Source organism: Chroicocephalus ridibundus, chromosome 5, assembly GCF_963924245.1.
Source record: "Chroicocephalus ridibundus chromosome 5, bChrRid1.1, whole genome shotgun sequence".
Taxonomy (NCBI): Eukaryota; Metazoa; Chordata; class Aves; order Charadriiformes; family Laridae; genus Chroicocephalus; species Chroicocephalus ridibundus.
The window spans coordinates 82,056,808-82,072,663 of NC_086288.1; the positions used below are offsets into that span (position 1 = coordinate 82,056,808).

At 38.6% G+C, this 15,856-nt stretch overlaps 1 protein-coding gene across 5 annotated transcripts; it reads right to left on the reverse strand.

The window, feature by feature from the left end:
* Positions 1-826: 826 nt before the first annotated feature.
* On the reverse strand, positions 827-15,838 carry CEP44 (centrosomal protein 44). Of its 5 annotated transcripts, XM_063335468.1 has the most exons (12): positions 15,735-15,820; positions 15,065-15,162; positions 12,091-12,238; positions 11,342-11,489; positions 10,226-10,372; positions 9,196-9,303; positions 7,626-7,757; positions 7,034-7,243; positions 4,192-4,261; positions 2,056-2,180; positions 1,757-1,794; positions 827-987 (listed from the first exon to the last, which is right to left on the reverse strand). In XM_063335468.1, the coding sequence occupies exons 3-12, from the start codon at positions 12,177-12,179 to the stop codon at positions 930-932; spliced, it is 1,125 nt and encodes a 374-aa protein (XP_063191538.1). In that variant the 5' UTR covers positions 12,180-12,238; positions 15,065-15,162; positions 15,735-15,820; the 3' UTR covers positions 827-929. The 5 variants fall into 5 exon arrangements, with proteins under 5 accessions (XP_063191538.1, XP_063191541.1, XP_063191537.1 ...); XM_063335471.1 differs by lacking the exon at positions 15,065-15,162 and having other exon boundaries at positions 7,626-7,754; positions 15,735-15,838; XM_063335467.1 differs by lacking the exon at positions 15,065-15,162 and having other exon boundaries at positions 15,735-15,837.
* Positions 15,839-15,856: the final 18 nt, after the last annotated feature.

Here is a 15,856-nt window from a genome sequence, read left to right on the forward strand (position 1 = left end):
TGTGATATTAAAACCCCAAAAAAATCGTTTAAAGTGAAGCGAGTATTGATAGCACAAAGAAACCTTGCTGGGACAGGCTACCAATTTCCAGAGCAATAAACAAATAAATCTTATCAAACCTCACACATCTTGGGTTTGATTATATGGTTATGGAAGTCTGACATCTACTTGGGTCTCTAAAGAGGAATTTTAATACGGCTTCAAATCATAAAGATGTTGTGCATCTTTGTGTACTGGATGGTCTCCATCTGTGCTGCTGGTCTTAAAACGTGTTGGGTAAGAGCACTAAAACACTCAGCACATCTCCTGCACTCAAAGGCTCCGGACTTACTTGCACATTTTGGCGTTTAGGATCAAACTGACCCTCACTTTGTCAGTGTTAATGGAAGCCATAATGTTTCGTGCCAGCTCAGCATGAAAATCTATATTTAAAAAAAACAAAAACAAACTCAAAAAAACAACAACAGCAAAAAAGATACACATTTGAAATTGCGTATTTAAGTTTTCATTAAGACTTATTCAAGGGTACAGATGGTACGACGGTATGTAAGAAAGCCTCTTGGGTCTAATACGCAAGTCCCAGCTGGAATGTTTCCAACAGGATGTAAACCACGGTCCTCAAGCCTGCACTTTAAAAAACATATTACTTAGCACACTGCTAACAAATGTCAACACAAAAATACACCGCTGTAATGACTTCACTTCACAAAGTGAGGGGGGAAAGCTATTTGAACACTTTTTAAAACCAAAAATTGAGGGGGGGGGGAACGAAATTAATACACAGATTCATTAAAAAATATTTATTCAAAGGAATAAAAGCACTGGTGATCATTACAAATTTGATATATTAAAAATTTAATGCTGTACAAACATACATATTAGTTCCGATATCCATAAGTCTACGGAAAGAGGTCTGCAGACCTGCGCTTTCAGGTCTTCTCGGAGGTGTTGCTTGATGTTTTCAACAATTCTGAGGTTTCTTCAATTCTGAAAATAAAGTTTGTTTACACACACACACTTATTAAAATATAGTAAAAAAAAAATAGCTGACTCACCTTTAACTTTCTAATGAAGCCACAATACTATCAAGCAGCATGAAACCTTAAATTTCTTCTCATCCCTCCTCTGCAATCGGTTTGCATTTAAATGCCTACCACATCTCAATGAATTTTATGTTTACACAAAGAAAGAAGTAACCCACGCAATAAAATTAAATCACAAAAAAGGCTACAGCTTTTTTCAGGCCGGGCAAAGAAACATTACACAGCGTTGCATTTCTCCAAGTCTAACAAAAATATTTTTACCAAAAAATGTCATTACAGATCTCAGGGCTAATAGCAAATACACCTTAATACAGTGAGCACAATGCTTCGGCTGAAACTGGTTTTACTTTTCCCTAAATAATAAACAAGTTAGTTACTGCAGTTATTTTTTCAGGAAGAAAAGTTCCAGGGAATTCCTATCAGAAGATAAATAATATTCCTATTCCTGGTCAACCAGCTTCTGAACGCTCTTTAATCTCCAGTTAATACTATTAAGAATGCTTTCCATCGCTTTTTAGAAACCAAAACAGTGACTCATCCCACAAATCCAGAACTGTAAGTGGATTTATTATCCAGTGGGGTCATAAGGAAATGCCACACCTGATGCGGAGACCTTTGAGGTTTGGAACACATATGTACGTTCTCTCTGTGCCTTAGTCCGGTACAACTCCCTCCTGGGAAATGAATTCCTCCTGCTCTTTCCTATTACTTACATTTTACTTATCCTTTCCATTCTTTGTCTTGTTGTCTCCTGCAATTTAAAAGTAACAAAGTTAGTGAACTCTTCAAAGCGAACATTCTTCAGATGGACTTTCAACCTGAAAAATTCATAGAGAAAATGCGACTTTAAGCACTGTTTACATATCGAAAGGATTTTTATGAGACAGACCTAGCTGTAGTTTTGCACAGTTCCCTTGTTTTTCACTAGTAGTATATACAACTACAACTAATGCTTACTTGTTCTCTTGACCTCAGAAAGGAAACCGACTAAGCATTTGCCAGTTTTACTTACCTTTGAAATGCCTGTCAGATCACGAGAATTAATGGTCGCGGCTTTGGGAGATGGGTCTGTGGATAACAGTGAACTGCATCCAGCCGACTGATGGATCTCTGGCATCTCCTCTTTCCTCTCCCGATCTGTGGAGAAATACTCGGGTTTGCCTCACCTTTGCCTTTTTGCTCCCTTATTCCAAGGTCAGCTATCACATAGCTTGATTTACAGGATGTAATAACAGAAGAGAACGCATTGTTTAGAGAGGGGAAAAAGAAAAGCTACCGGTGAGGGTCCAAAATAGGCTTCTCGTTTTCTTAAAACAAGGTAAGTGCAGTATATTATGTATAACGCACACAAGACAAATTCCAAGAAGATTACTAGGAATGCTACCTTTATCCTGATTACAGTAAAATCAACACTTACGAAAGCCTAATTACTGGGTGAAACATTTTAGAGTCATTTCAAATAGTTTACATGATTTTTATTGTAAACTGCCTGTTCAAACACATCTTTAATTTGTGCTAAGTAAACTGTCTTACAAGCAGAAGAAATATAAACAAAATAATCACCTTCTTGCTTAGCTTAAAATTTATATCAAGCTCTTGCTGTTTCCCTAGCTCTCCTTTGGGATAGGTTTAGCATCCACGCAGCGGAAACACTTTTCTTTTACATTGGGAAGGCTTTGATATTGTTTGCAAGTTTAAAATACTGTTGTCAGGGAACGTTTAAAATAGTACTGTTAGTATCTAGAGAGAAAAAGTGTTCCCACACCCTTATTCTTAGCGAGGTCACCATCTATGGATCGTACCTTTGGAACATGTTTAACTACATTACTCTGTATTTAAAAATCAATTAAAATTAAAACTTGTTTCCTCTGTACAGCTGCGATTCCTGAAGAGCACTACAACCAAAAGGAACAACGAAGCATTCCCAAGTACCGCACATCTCAGGTAGAAGAATTAAGATTGGCCACACAATTTGTATGCCTAAAATTTCCTGAATCATATTTTAGAAATGCAGCAATAATAAAATCAGAAAAATTCTAGAAGTCTGAAAATATGGAAATTCTTTTTTAAAGGCCATCAGCCTGCTTGCTGACTATGAGGTCCTCAAGCATCAGTAACACACCACTGAACTTCGGAAAGGCAGTAAACACGTTGCAAGCTTTCTAAGGTCTGTAAAAAGAAGGGCCCATTTCTGGGACTTCAAAATTAAAACAAACTTTGATATAACCAAGAAACTGCCTTCCTAATTTCCATGGAAACTGGGTTACTGACACTCCCTTTTAATTTCAATGCAACAGCCCAACACTGGACAAAAACATCTGATAAGTGAGAACGGGAAATAGAATATCCCCCTCACTACTGGTGGTAGGAATAACGGCTGCCATAGGGAAACGGGCCCAATTAATAAAGATAACGATGTAAGGTAAGGGCTATAGAGCTACCATCGAGCAAGAGAGAAGAATTACATATGGTCAGGGGAATGTTTTTAATTTCTTTCCCGCTTAAGGCTGTTCCATCTACTTCTTGTACGTTATCAAACTTAAGTTGGAAATGGAAGAAAGAGATTTTGTCTTGCTCTTCAAAATAAGAAAGTTTAGCAAAAACGCTTGTTGGATAGCTGCTAACTGCCTCTAAAGCGATGAGGCTACAGAGAACGTCCAGCACTGATTTGAAAAGCAACATTACAGAAGTAACAAATGTCATCATAGACGTGACACTGTTTTGATTATAACAACCGTATGGTAGCAAACGTAAGTCCTGCTGTGCTGTTGAATAGCTTATTTTTAAAACATCATGGTAACTGCCCTGAAGCGCAGATAGCAGTACTGGTTTTTAGAGCTTTAACTACAGCACTTTAATTAAATCTGCATCTTTGAGATTTTTAGTAGAGTTATTTGTAACTATTAATTACTATTGCTATATATTTTCATTAATGCTTTAAAGACTATTTATTTCAGTAAACAAAGCTTCTAAAAAATAAAATACAAGCACGAAATGACTAGCAGGTTAATTTCTAATTTGCAGCATGCATTTAAATTCAGAGGTCACTAAAATTGCAATTGCCTATTTAAAACCCACTATTTTAGTCAAAGTCAGCAAGAAATGTTTAGTATACAATGTAAATAAAAAGAAAATCACTAATACTCACCAGGAGAAACTGGAATCCTACTACAAGTACATTCTTGACTTATATTGCTGAACTCTGGAGGTAAGTCTCTCTGAAATGCAAATTTACTGCACTTTAGACATACAACCTGTTTAAATCATCTTTTGATTGAACAAAAGTATATTTAAGTACTAATTATGTATGCATTTGCTACACCATCCAGGTATGGTGGCACTGCACGAATGTCTTTACAGGACTACAAGAATCCAAAATTTCCATACAGCTACTGCATTAAAAAACTAGTTTATCTTATGGGGGCCTTTTTAGTATCAATATTGCTGTTCATAAACAGGTCAAAACTTGGGTCCAAATATCTATCTAACCTGGGTGTGAGCAGAATGAGCAATCAGACTGTTCTTGGCCTGTGCTAACAATTACATCTTGACATTGGCTGCCATTAACCTTCACAAAATAAGCGTACTTTCTACTTCTGGCTGATATTCAGAAACGTACCTCCTCGGTCCTAATAAGTTAGCCTATGGATGAACTGAAATTCATTCCACTTAAACACGTAGAAGTCAAGAGTCTATTTTAAGCTAGTTTCCTGGGGTCCTACATGAGAGCGGGCTCTTTTAAGAAAGGTTCTCAGTTTAACTCAATCTAGCTTAGGAAAGGTTAATCATAAGGAATGAGATAAAACTAACGTCATACTAACAATAAATGTTTTTGACTGCCATTTTCTAATTTCAAAATAAAAAAATCCAGACTTTTTTCACCAATGAGTCATCATTACAATTTGAAGTCTCAGCCTTTGGTAACGTATATCACTTTATGTACTAGAGTAACCATACCAGCTAATGGGAATATTATGCCAAGTACGTGAACGAGGGAGAAACAGAAGGTATTGTGTGGGAATAAGCTAGAAAAAAATGTAATAATGGATAAGTCTTTTAAAAAAAAATTAAAAATATAGATATCTGCACTGACTACTTCTGCTCAGTTCCTTTCACTGAAATGGATTTGGTAGCTTTCAGACTTTCCCAGAGCTAAACGCACAGCTGCTGCTGCTTTGGCAACGGTGCAAGACAGATCTGAGAGTGTTCCCGCTACGCTGGCCAGAGGCCAAAGCTTCCCTGAAAAACGCAAGAGGAAGAAGAAAGGAGTAATTCTGAATTGCTTCTCTATCTGGGGAAGCACGACTTGGATGGAATTTCATGAAACAAAGAAGCAGCAATTCTCTGGCCCAAAGGATTATTTCTTGGCAGTTTTCAAATGCCTATTGCAAAAAAGTTAGGGTTTTGAAGACTTTTTTTTATTTTAATATAAAAAACAGCTTATTTTGCTTTGAAAAAAGACAAGCAACAATGCCACACACAAACTACATTTAAACTTGTTTCTGCAGATGACTTCTTTCAGTAACATGCAGTACAGAAATATCTTACTGGAAATTTTTGAGTGATATTAACGTTAAGTATTTTCCAAATGCTATTCCAAACCTTTGAACAACTCCAATAAACATGTTACTGAAGTAATAATAAGCCAAATTTACAGGAGTAAAAGAACAAGCTTGGTCTAAAATACAAGCTTGAGAATGTCAAACCTTATAATTTGAGCTCCAGCCTTTAGAAATAACCTAGTGCTCAGTCTGAACCCTTCTCCATGGCAAGACTTCGCACACCCAGCATGCTTTCAGGGTACACAGGGAAAAAAAACCACGCGTCTTGCATATAAGTATTGACGACATTTTCAAATTTACAGGGCCAGCACCACACACAGAGCTCCCGGTTACAAGTAAATTCAACATTTTTACAACTACAGAGAAAAACACAACATGGATTAACTGTTTTCCACAAGGGCTGTCGACTTCTAGAAAGCATCTGAAAGTATCTGAAGGGTACACGAGATACATATGCAAGTGTCTTTGAAATTAAGCGTGTGATCACAAAGTTGATGCGATGGTTCACTGCATCTCAAAATACTGACACATGTACATATATGAAACTATATAGTGTGCATACAAGGACTTTTCAACAGCATGAAAAATAATAGAGTCTTAACGCAACAAAATACTTGATTTGCTCTGACAAATATGCCAAATGTAGCCATATCACAACTGTAGGACTTTCACGCATTTAAAAGTGCAACGAACATCGCAGACAAGAAATAGGAAAGCAGGGAGGGGGGTGCAAAAAGGAGAAAGACCATCAGTTAGGGTAGAAATTTCAAAGAGCCACAAACTAAGAATAGGACTAATATAGAAATTCACTTTTCCATTAACCTTGTATTTTCTATCAAGCCTGCCATCTATGATTCTATTTTTGTCAATGTTAGTTATATAGAATGAAGACTTAATCTTCCAAAGGGAGTATCTGTATCTGATTAGAGTCTGGAGAATTAAAAAAATTCAACTGTATCGACAGCAACAACACTTGCAGGCCAGTAATTCAGAAATTCAGAATAATGCAGACCAGAATAAGGAAACCTTTAAATGTGTCACTTGCATGATGAAACTCTCAACTACAGAAACATTAAGTTTTCAAAGACAGCGTAATTAAGAGTCTTCAAAAGCTTCCTCCTACAAGTTCACTAGGAAGTAACAACACACACAGTCATTACTAATGAAAATAGGCTTAGCTAAACCTGCTGTTTCTGCAAGGAAATGATTTCCAATGGAGAGCTTTGCTTCAGAGAGCATGAGGAAAACAACAAAACTTAACAGTTAAGAAAAAAAAATGCCACCAACTCCTTAAACAGCTCTTCCACTCAGATCATGCCTTTAAAATAGCGACAAAGCACACATCAGGAGGCAGGAACAGCAGAAACAGGCTGAGAAAATTGTGTCTGGGCAGTTTTTGGTATAGAAGAAAGCCCGAAGTTAACATACCTTTTTGGATTGCAACAACAGTTGCGTTTCAAGAAGCAAAACCCGACTCAACAAGTTATTCCAGTCCTTCTCATCTATGATCACCTTTCCCTTCAGCTTCTCTTCTAAACCCTGAAGTTTATCTTCCATCCAATCCAGCTTATGAAGCTTTTCCTGGCAATCAGCAAGCTGACTCTTTAGGAACTCAATCTGAGAATTATCTTCTGCGACCTGAAAATATGGATAAGAACACCTGTCCTCTACTTTCAAACAGATATAATTTACCATTTGATCAATGAAATTAAGTGGAATCTTCCTCAAGTTCAGTAACCACATTCTGCTACATTAGAAAATTGTTTTACTTTCAGAATTGCCATAATATGCCAATTTGTGGAACTCGGTTTTTAAAAGAAAGTGTTGAGAGAACTGGCTCTTGAAAGGACAGTACAATTTAACTGACTTTTTTCAACTCTTCCAATACATTTATTATATATCTATTAGTTATACTTAAGGAGCATCCAGCTATCTTGTTAAAACCTTTATGCCTTTAGAAAACTCCTCTAAGAGAAGATAAGAGCACATGCAGATGGCATCTTAAAATAAAAGTTCTTACTTGTTCACATTTCACTTCCACAACATCATGATCTAGGTGCAATTCTTCTTCTCTCCCTCCCTGTGCTGGAAGGGGTAGTGGATGAAGGTCATCACCAACTTCATTTCCTGAGTGCCGTTCTACTAGAGGCTTCTTTTGAGTACGTTAAGGAAAAACAAAACCACTGATGTTACTCATTACAAGAACATTTCAATTCATCAGCCAAGTAACTGACAGAAAAGACCTACCATTTTAGTATTTATTTATTCAAATCTGACAATCTTATCCCAACTAGTTGCAAAACACAGAAAGCAACAGCAGGCAGCTTAATTTAAAAAAAAAAAATAAATCATGTAGACATGAAACCATAAAACAAACATGCACTGACTTTATCACATGTACCCTGGTTCCCTTCCATAAAGAGTAATGAAGGCATTAATGTCCTCTCTATTGTAAGGCTTGTTAGATTTCTAAGCATGAATTAGGAGGTATGAATCTCACTGTATGTATTAACATGCGTACGGACAGTTCCAACACCAAAACCACCACTCAAACATTCAGGGGGAAAAAAAGAGTTTAACCCGGAAAATAAGAACTCTCTCTTCTCCTTGACAATTGTTGGCACAAAAGCCCTACTAACTACACATTTCATTTCCTTTGAATGCTTCCCTTAGAGAGAACAAAATAAGAGACAAATTTTTCCTTTCTTTCCAGGTGGATCAAGTCCTGTGATCACTGGCCGCCACAAACAAAAATAAATTACCTAATGATTAAGAAGCCACAATTACCAGTTTTGTGCAGCATCTTTACACTTACAGATTCCTAGATGCTTTAGTGAAGCTCAAACTTTCCACTTCTACAGAATTCTTAATACACTCGCATATACCCCCCTTCAGTTCTACCATTCAGCAACCAGAAGTGCCAGAGAAGTCATTCCACATATTTTCTTTGTGAAGTTTTCCTTCAGTATTTTCCTTCTAAACAGAAATCACTGACATTTAATGGGCAGTCACAGTCCCAAAAGTTTTGTGCAATTTTACTTTGCGTCCTTTTAGCAGAAAATATTAGGAAAGCTGTCTCTTCCACAGGCCAAGAGTAGCATAACGCATAAAATCAAGTGTTACTTTTGCAAAACTGAAGCCAAGAGGAATGTTACATTAAGAAATCTTTGCTGAACAGATTCAGACAAAAAAGTAGAGAGTGTTTTGAAAGCTATGTTGAAAACACTGCAATGTTAGGCCAAACACATCAATCTCCAAACAGGATATATATTCTTTTTCCAGTTGAATCTTCACTTTCCTCGCTGTCCCTTCATTTGATATAATTCAAATGGCAAACAACGGTACTAGATCATTCCCAGCAAGACTTTGAGATCAACTACTCAGCATAAGAGAAAAGCAATATCTTCTGTATTTTAGCTACTATTTTGGTCAACCACACTTTGAGAGGAAAAAAAATTAAGCAAACAACAGAACAAAACTGGTCTGATCAAACATTAAAACCTAAACAAAAGCAGATATTCCAGAAAGAGCCTGACTTGGTACAAACAAGATTAACCTTTAGACATACAACTTAAAAACTATTTTCATACCTGTTTGGAATTCAGAGCACTGCCATTAGGAAGAGTAAGGACATTATCACAATTTGACCATACTTCACATGTAAAAGATTTGAGTTTTTTCCTTGTTTGGGATTTAACCTTCAAAGTAAAGAGAAAATATTATATATTACGCTTCTACCACAGGAATATTTTCAGGGGAGGGGGAATGGGATGACACATCCCATTTTCTGCAATCAGTAACAGGCAGGAATATTGCATGGCACACACAAACACATGTAAACCTCTGCAGCGTAATAACGTCTAAAAATATTTAGGTATGACACAAATTTACAGAGAAAACAGGAAGTGAATGACATATTCATACACTCATTAATACCTAAGCAAAGCTACATCAAAGCTAGTCATAAAGAGAAAAGGCAACTTGCACCAGAGTTTAAAGACAAACAAATATGAAAAAATGTGATTATGCCCCCCGAAGCAACAAATTAAATATACAGAAGTCCTGAAGACTGTTATAAACTCAAACAAAATCCTGTAAAATATGAAGACTGAAAAATCCCTTTAATAAAGCATACACTGATACACAGCATACACTGATGAAAAGTAATGCCTTAACAATGAAGACAAATATGATTAATGAAAATAATCAGATTTGAGATATATACCACTGAAACACGAATACAAGTGTCACATTTTAATTAAACTTTACCAGAACTTCAACGTATCAGACGGTTTTGCTTTGTTTTTAAATCTATCTGAAGAGTTTACTGAGTTACACAAACATTCACTACGTTAAGAAGTGTAAAAGAAAAGATACTATGTATTAGATTTATTTTCATTCTAATATATTTTTGTTTATACTACAAAGCATTGGCAGCTTCCCGTCTTTTGTATACCTGATAGCGCTCAAGCTTGCAATGGAACTTTACACTCATTTTCCCCCCATTTTGACTATCAGCAACACCACACCTTCAAATAAACGGGTCATCAGCCTTCACCTGCAGCACCAGGAATGTCAGAAGACACTTATCTCATAACAAAGTTACTACTTAATCAGTACCTTATTCGAGTTACTTAATTCCTTATGTTTTTTCACCACACAGTTGATGATGTCACAAACAATCTGCATTTTTCTTTCCGCAAAGCCAAACTGAAGAAACTGCTGTTTTGTTAAAATTGGTTTATATTGAAATTGATCTCGAAGAACCTGCAACAAGGTAAGAGTTTGCTTCACTTTCAAAAATCACCACGCAATTTGTTGTAGAAATGGCATGCTCACGTTCTTAATTTTCTACAGTCTTTTCTTTCATTCTGCACTTCAGCAGTTAAACCTTTTCTCATTTGGTTATTTATATATTCTCAGCTGTTTCTTCCGACTAGACTTTCAACGTTCCTCTTCCAGAAACATTTCATTCACATCACTCTTCTAAAGTTTAACTCACAGTCTTAAGATTCATAAAATAAATGACTGTAGACATTAATATTTAAAAAGTTAAGAAGTTTCCAAAGCGAACGCACAATAAGAAGATGTATTCATCTCAGCAAATGCGTCAGAGGGCTAAGCAAGGCTCCCACTGAGCCTCTTTGTAAAGGAGTCTCTGTCCTCCTCGGGTGGAAAATGAGTCTAAATAAAACAGTATGTGTTAAAAAAGCAAGTCACCTTTTATAAAAATGTGCTTATGGATATTTTTAATAATAGTTCAAAATTCTTTTCATTCAGTTAAGAATTTGATTCCAGTTTATAAACTGTTAAATATTATACTTTATATATTAATATGGTGTGGTATTTTAAAATAGCTCTATTTCTTAACTGTACTTTCACTACAATTATTGAGGTTTGCTGTGATTTTTTTTCTGGTTATTTCTTCTAAGGTCACATCTATAGAAGTGTAATATAATATTTCGGTATTGTTCAAAACTAACAGAAAACAATGTGTTTCTGCAAGCGTGTCAAAACTGAGATTTGGCTAACAACATCCACCCTTATTTTCATGAAAATCTAAATAAAGAGTTGCCACACGGTGACTTACTACTCATCTTAAATCCTATCACAATTACGAACCACATTCACTGCCAAAAGTTTTCCCTTTCTAGTAATACTCATACTAGATGTTTCACTCTTTTGAGGCCATCCTCAAAACTCCGTCTCCTCTGCAAAGAGCATGAAGGGAGATACCTTATAAATAGCTTCAATAAAACGCAAGTCGCTCTTTGCTGTGAGTTCCACATCACACTTCACCAAAAGTTCCGCAATATAAGTTGAAAAAGATGTAAAAGAATAGCTGATGATCGGTAAAAACGCAGCTGGATCACCCTTTACTAACCTATTGAGAAACAAAAGTATTTTACACAGCAGAAGATAACAAAAGCCTTTCATTACATGAATTCAAACATTTAACTTGAAAGGTGTTTTAATATCGCAGGGTGTTATATGCAAGTATCTCCTTCAAGTTTTTTTCCAGGCATATCTCATTCAGCAGCCTTTACTGTTTTCTGTAAAATGCTCAAAACAACATTTTTGTGACCCTCCTATAATTATAACATTGTCAGGTCTAAAGCCTACCAGCATTTCCATCTCAAGACTCGATACTATTTTTTCTTAATCTTTACAGGATGAGGTGTCCTGAAGAAAATTTTGGTGGCACTTACAAAGAAATTGTAAGAGAGATTAATCAAAGAAAAGAGAAAAACAGCAGAAGAAAACAGAGCAAGATAATGATACGCTTCAGGATTACTCTAAGGACTGCTCAGCACAGCAAAACTGCATCTTTTTATCTTCCCGTTCACACGTATCAAACCCCAGCTTCCCCAGACATATGCTCTGCTTACTCAGCACTGGCTGCAAGGCTCATATTTATACATATCTTGTTTACACTTCTTGCTGTCATCATGTATTAGCATACATTTATTCACGCTGCCGCTTACACTGTATAATCCACATCTCTTGGATAATTTAACAAGCGAAGTCCTTGTTCTATTTTTCTTAAACTTCCTTTTAGGTCTCCTGTTGCCATTGTTCCACATGCTATTCTTCTTTCAGATTATGAAATGTGTAATACAGTACATTCTCCTGCTTTAAAAAAAAAGATATACACAAAAATTACAAAATGCAAAAGAATTATCACTGAAATTCAAATGGTTTTGCTCCTCTTTTCTAGACATTACTATTTCCAAAGTGTTACCATTCAGCACAGAGCTAGGGCTCGATACTAATTAATATCAGTCATCATTCTCATTCATTCTAAACGGGATCAAGTAGTAATCCTCAATCCAATCAACTATCTAAGATCTTTATATTTAAAGATATCTGAAAGCTTATTAAGAATTTAGGGCTGACTAAATCCACTAAAACTGAGTGAAAACAAGTTTCTTTGTTGTTTCAAAGGAGCAGAAGCTCCACAAGCAGTGAAAACCTATTGCGTTTTTCAGTTTAGAATGCCTCTTACTCTTTTCTTCAGTTGGCCCCAAGCTCAGTGACCAAAACAGCAATGTTTGGGTGTGTAAACATCAGAAGGCAGGACTAGCAACTCATCACAGACGATACTTATCTATTCAGATGATCCATTAAATACATTTAAAATTGTTCAGGGGGGAGGGGGTAACGGACTGTGTAGATACTTCAAAATAGGTGCAAATTTATTTGGATGATAACCAAAAAGATCCTGTTTAACTTCTACGCTGTAATATACAAGTTGAGAACCCACTTTTAATTTCTTGTGGGCTTTGATTCACAGAAGAAAGAGACTCATCTAAGGACTCGGTGCAAACTAACAAAGGGGAGGGGAGGGGAGGGGAGGGGAGGGGAGGGGAGGGGAGGGGAGGGGAGGGGAGGGGAGGGGAGGGGAGGGGAGGGGAGGGGAGGGGAGGGGAGGGGAGGGGAGGGGAGGGGAGGGGAGGGGAGGGGAGGGGAGGGGAGGGGAGGGGAGGGGAGGGGAAAAAAAAAAAAAAAGAGACAACAAAAGAGAATCAGCAAACCATGAAATCATCAAATTGGTTTTCAGATCTATCAATGGGATAAATAAGAACTGGTTAGTAAATTCTTAAATGGAGGAAGAGGAGACTGGGGAAAACAAAACAAAAAAGAAATTGTCCTAAGAGATCTAAAAATACTGGCAACTCCCCCTGGCTGGTAGATAGTAAAAAGACAGATCTGAAACAGTACCTTCAAATATCAGTATTAATAATAATCTTAAAGAACCCTGTCTCTCACTCCATTGCTTCAAAATACATCTATATTTAGAGATAGCCTAAGAGTACTATTTACTGTATCTTGCACCTGTTTGTTTATAAGCAACCACTATTAGTTCTTCTCCAACACAAGTTTTTAAAAGCACAGACTGGATGACAGTCCAGCTCTTAAGTCACAACTGAAAACAAGCGGCCTGCACCTTAGCACTCTGGACAGACTGAGAGAACTTGAGAAAGTCCATTAGCAAACTGCCAAATTCAGTGTTTTTCAAATGGTTTGTAGAATAAACAAGGAAAAAAAAAGAAGTATGGAAGTACAGAAAGTTGACACTTCTCACAAAGAGTTCTCCTTCCTCACACCCTTGAGATTTGCTTGTGACTGGCTTAATCCTCTACAGTATTTCCCCTAAAAACTGCAGTAAAAGTAATGATTTCAGCTATAAAGCCTTAAAACAGACATTTGCTGTTGAATTTTCTGCTATAACCTGGGAGATAATTGCCTGCCACTGTCTTCACTGAATTTCTTTTCTTGCCAGAAAACAAATATGTTGAAGTCTACCAGTCCAAGCAGTGAAGAGGTATTGCCTGAAAGCCTATACATGAAGAGACACTCAAAATACAGAATTTCATGTCATTTCTCTTGCTGAGACATGAGATTCAGAAAAAAAAACCAAAACCAAATGCTCCAAAGAGATTATGTCTAGCCTTGTCAGAAATCAACTCTGATGGGTACTCCAATTTGCAGCTTTGCTATTTGATCCTAATCGTTAAAGCAATGAGTCTTTTTGAAAGGAACTTCTTGACCACACACTTCACATACAGTAAAAAAAACAAAGTTACAGTTAAAGCTTGCACTCAAAATAGTCTGGGTTTGTGCATTTTTTTCCTTCTGTCTCTATAGTGTTTAAATCAGCAAGCTTCAATTTTTTTTCTTCCTGCATTATTTTTTATTCTTCCTGCATTACCTTATGAAATGATCCACCCTACAGTTTTGCCAATTTAACCAGATCTCAAGACTAGTTTCAAAGAGTCTGACATAAAACTGAAGCTCTAATCTGCAATGCAAATATTCATAGAGGACACTCTCACAGGAATTCATCTAATCCTATAGGCCATTTCCCAAAAGTATCAATAATCCTTTCTATATCAGACCTCTGGATGCAAAAACTGGCAACTACCCTCACTACAAACTGAATCATAGAATGGTTTGGGTGGGAAGGGGCCTTAAAGGCCACCCGGTGCCACCCCCTGCCCTGGGCAGGGACACCTCCCACCAGCCCAGGTTGCTCCAAGCCCCGTCCAACCTGGCCTTGAACCCCTCCAGGGATGGGGCAGCCACAGCTTCTCTGGGCACCCTGGGCCAGGGCCTCACTGCCCTCACAGTAAAACATTTTTTCTTAATATCTAAATCTGAAAGGAGATAGCTTAAGAGATCATAAAAATAACAGAGTTAAGTTTGTAGAAAATACTTTAACATCTTGGGAAGGTAAACACTCTAAAAGTGGCACAAAATTTTTGCCTGCGTGAATTCATGACAGAGCAGTTACAGAACACCGGCTACCCAGAATAAAGTCAGGTACAACAAAGGTTTAAGAGATAATAACCCAGAGCTGCAAATGGTTTAAAGAACAAATCTCAAAATTGCATATGGTATTCAAAGAACTAATGAAAAAAAAAAAAAACCAAACCAAAAAAAAAGCATGCCAGTTACCAAGTATCTCGGTATCTCATGACCAAATGGAGAGCAGGCCTCCCCCGCTTGACCCCGGGGCTCAACGGCACAGAGGGGGACGGACAGACCGCCGGGCCCTGAGGGAGAAGTGGGGGGATGGAGAGGCCGCCGGGCCCTGAGGGGGAAGGCGGGGAGACAAACAGACCGCCGGGCCCTGAGGGGAGCAAGGCGGGGGAACGGGCAGACCGCCGGGCCCTGAGGGGAGCAAGGCGGGGGAACGGGCAGACCGCCGGGCCCTGAGGGGAGCAAGGCGGGGAGACAAACAGACCGCCGGGCCCTGAGGGAAGCAAGGCGGGGGAACGGGCAGACCGCCGGGCCCTGAGGGAAGCAAGGCGGGGGAACGGGCAGACCGCCGGGCCCTGAGGGAGAAGGGGGTGGGGGGAACGGGCAGACCGCCGGGCCCTGAGGGAGAAGGGGGGGGAACGGGCAGACCACCGGGCCCTGAGGGAGAAGGGAGCCTTGGGCACCGCCAGGCCCTGAGGGGGTGGACAAACTCACAGCCCTTGATGGGGGGCATAGACTGCCGGCCCCTGAGGAGTCGGGTGGGCCCTGAGGGAGGGGGACAAACTCCCAGCTCCTGAAGGGAAGGGACACAAACCGCCGGGCCCTGAGGGGGTAGACGGGGAAGGAGAGAGCCCCGGCGGCTCACCCGTACACCCCCGCCTCCTCAGGCGCCCGCCGCCGCTCCCGGGCTCAGACCGAATCTGCCGCCGCCGCAGCCAACGGCCTCTTCCGCTTCCCGCGCCGGCCCCCCTCCGCGTGACGTCACTT

Coding starts and splice junctions, on each gene's coding strand:
- CEP44 (XM_063335467.1), bottom strand. CDS start 12,179: ATGGCAACAGGAGACCTAAAAGGAAGTTTAAGAAAAATAGAACAAGGA. Junction 7,758..9,195: donor GTGCTCTGAATTCCAAACAG/GTATGAAAATAG, acceptor CGTACTCAAAAG/AAGCCTCTAGTAGAACGGCA. Junction 7,244..7,625: donor TGGAAGTGAAATGTGAACAA/GTAAGAACTTTT, acceptor CCATATTTTCAG/GTCGCAGAAGATAATTCTCA.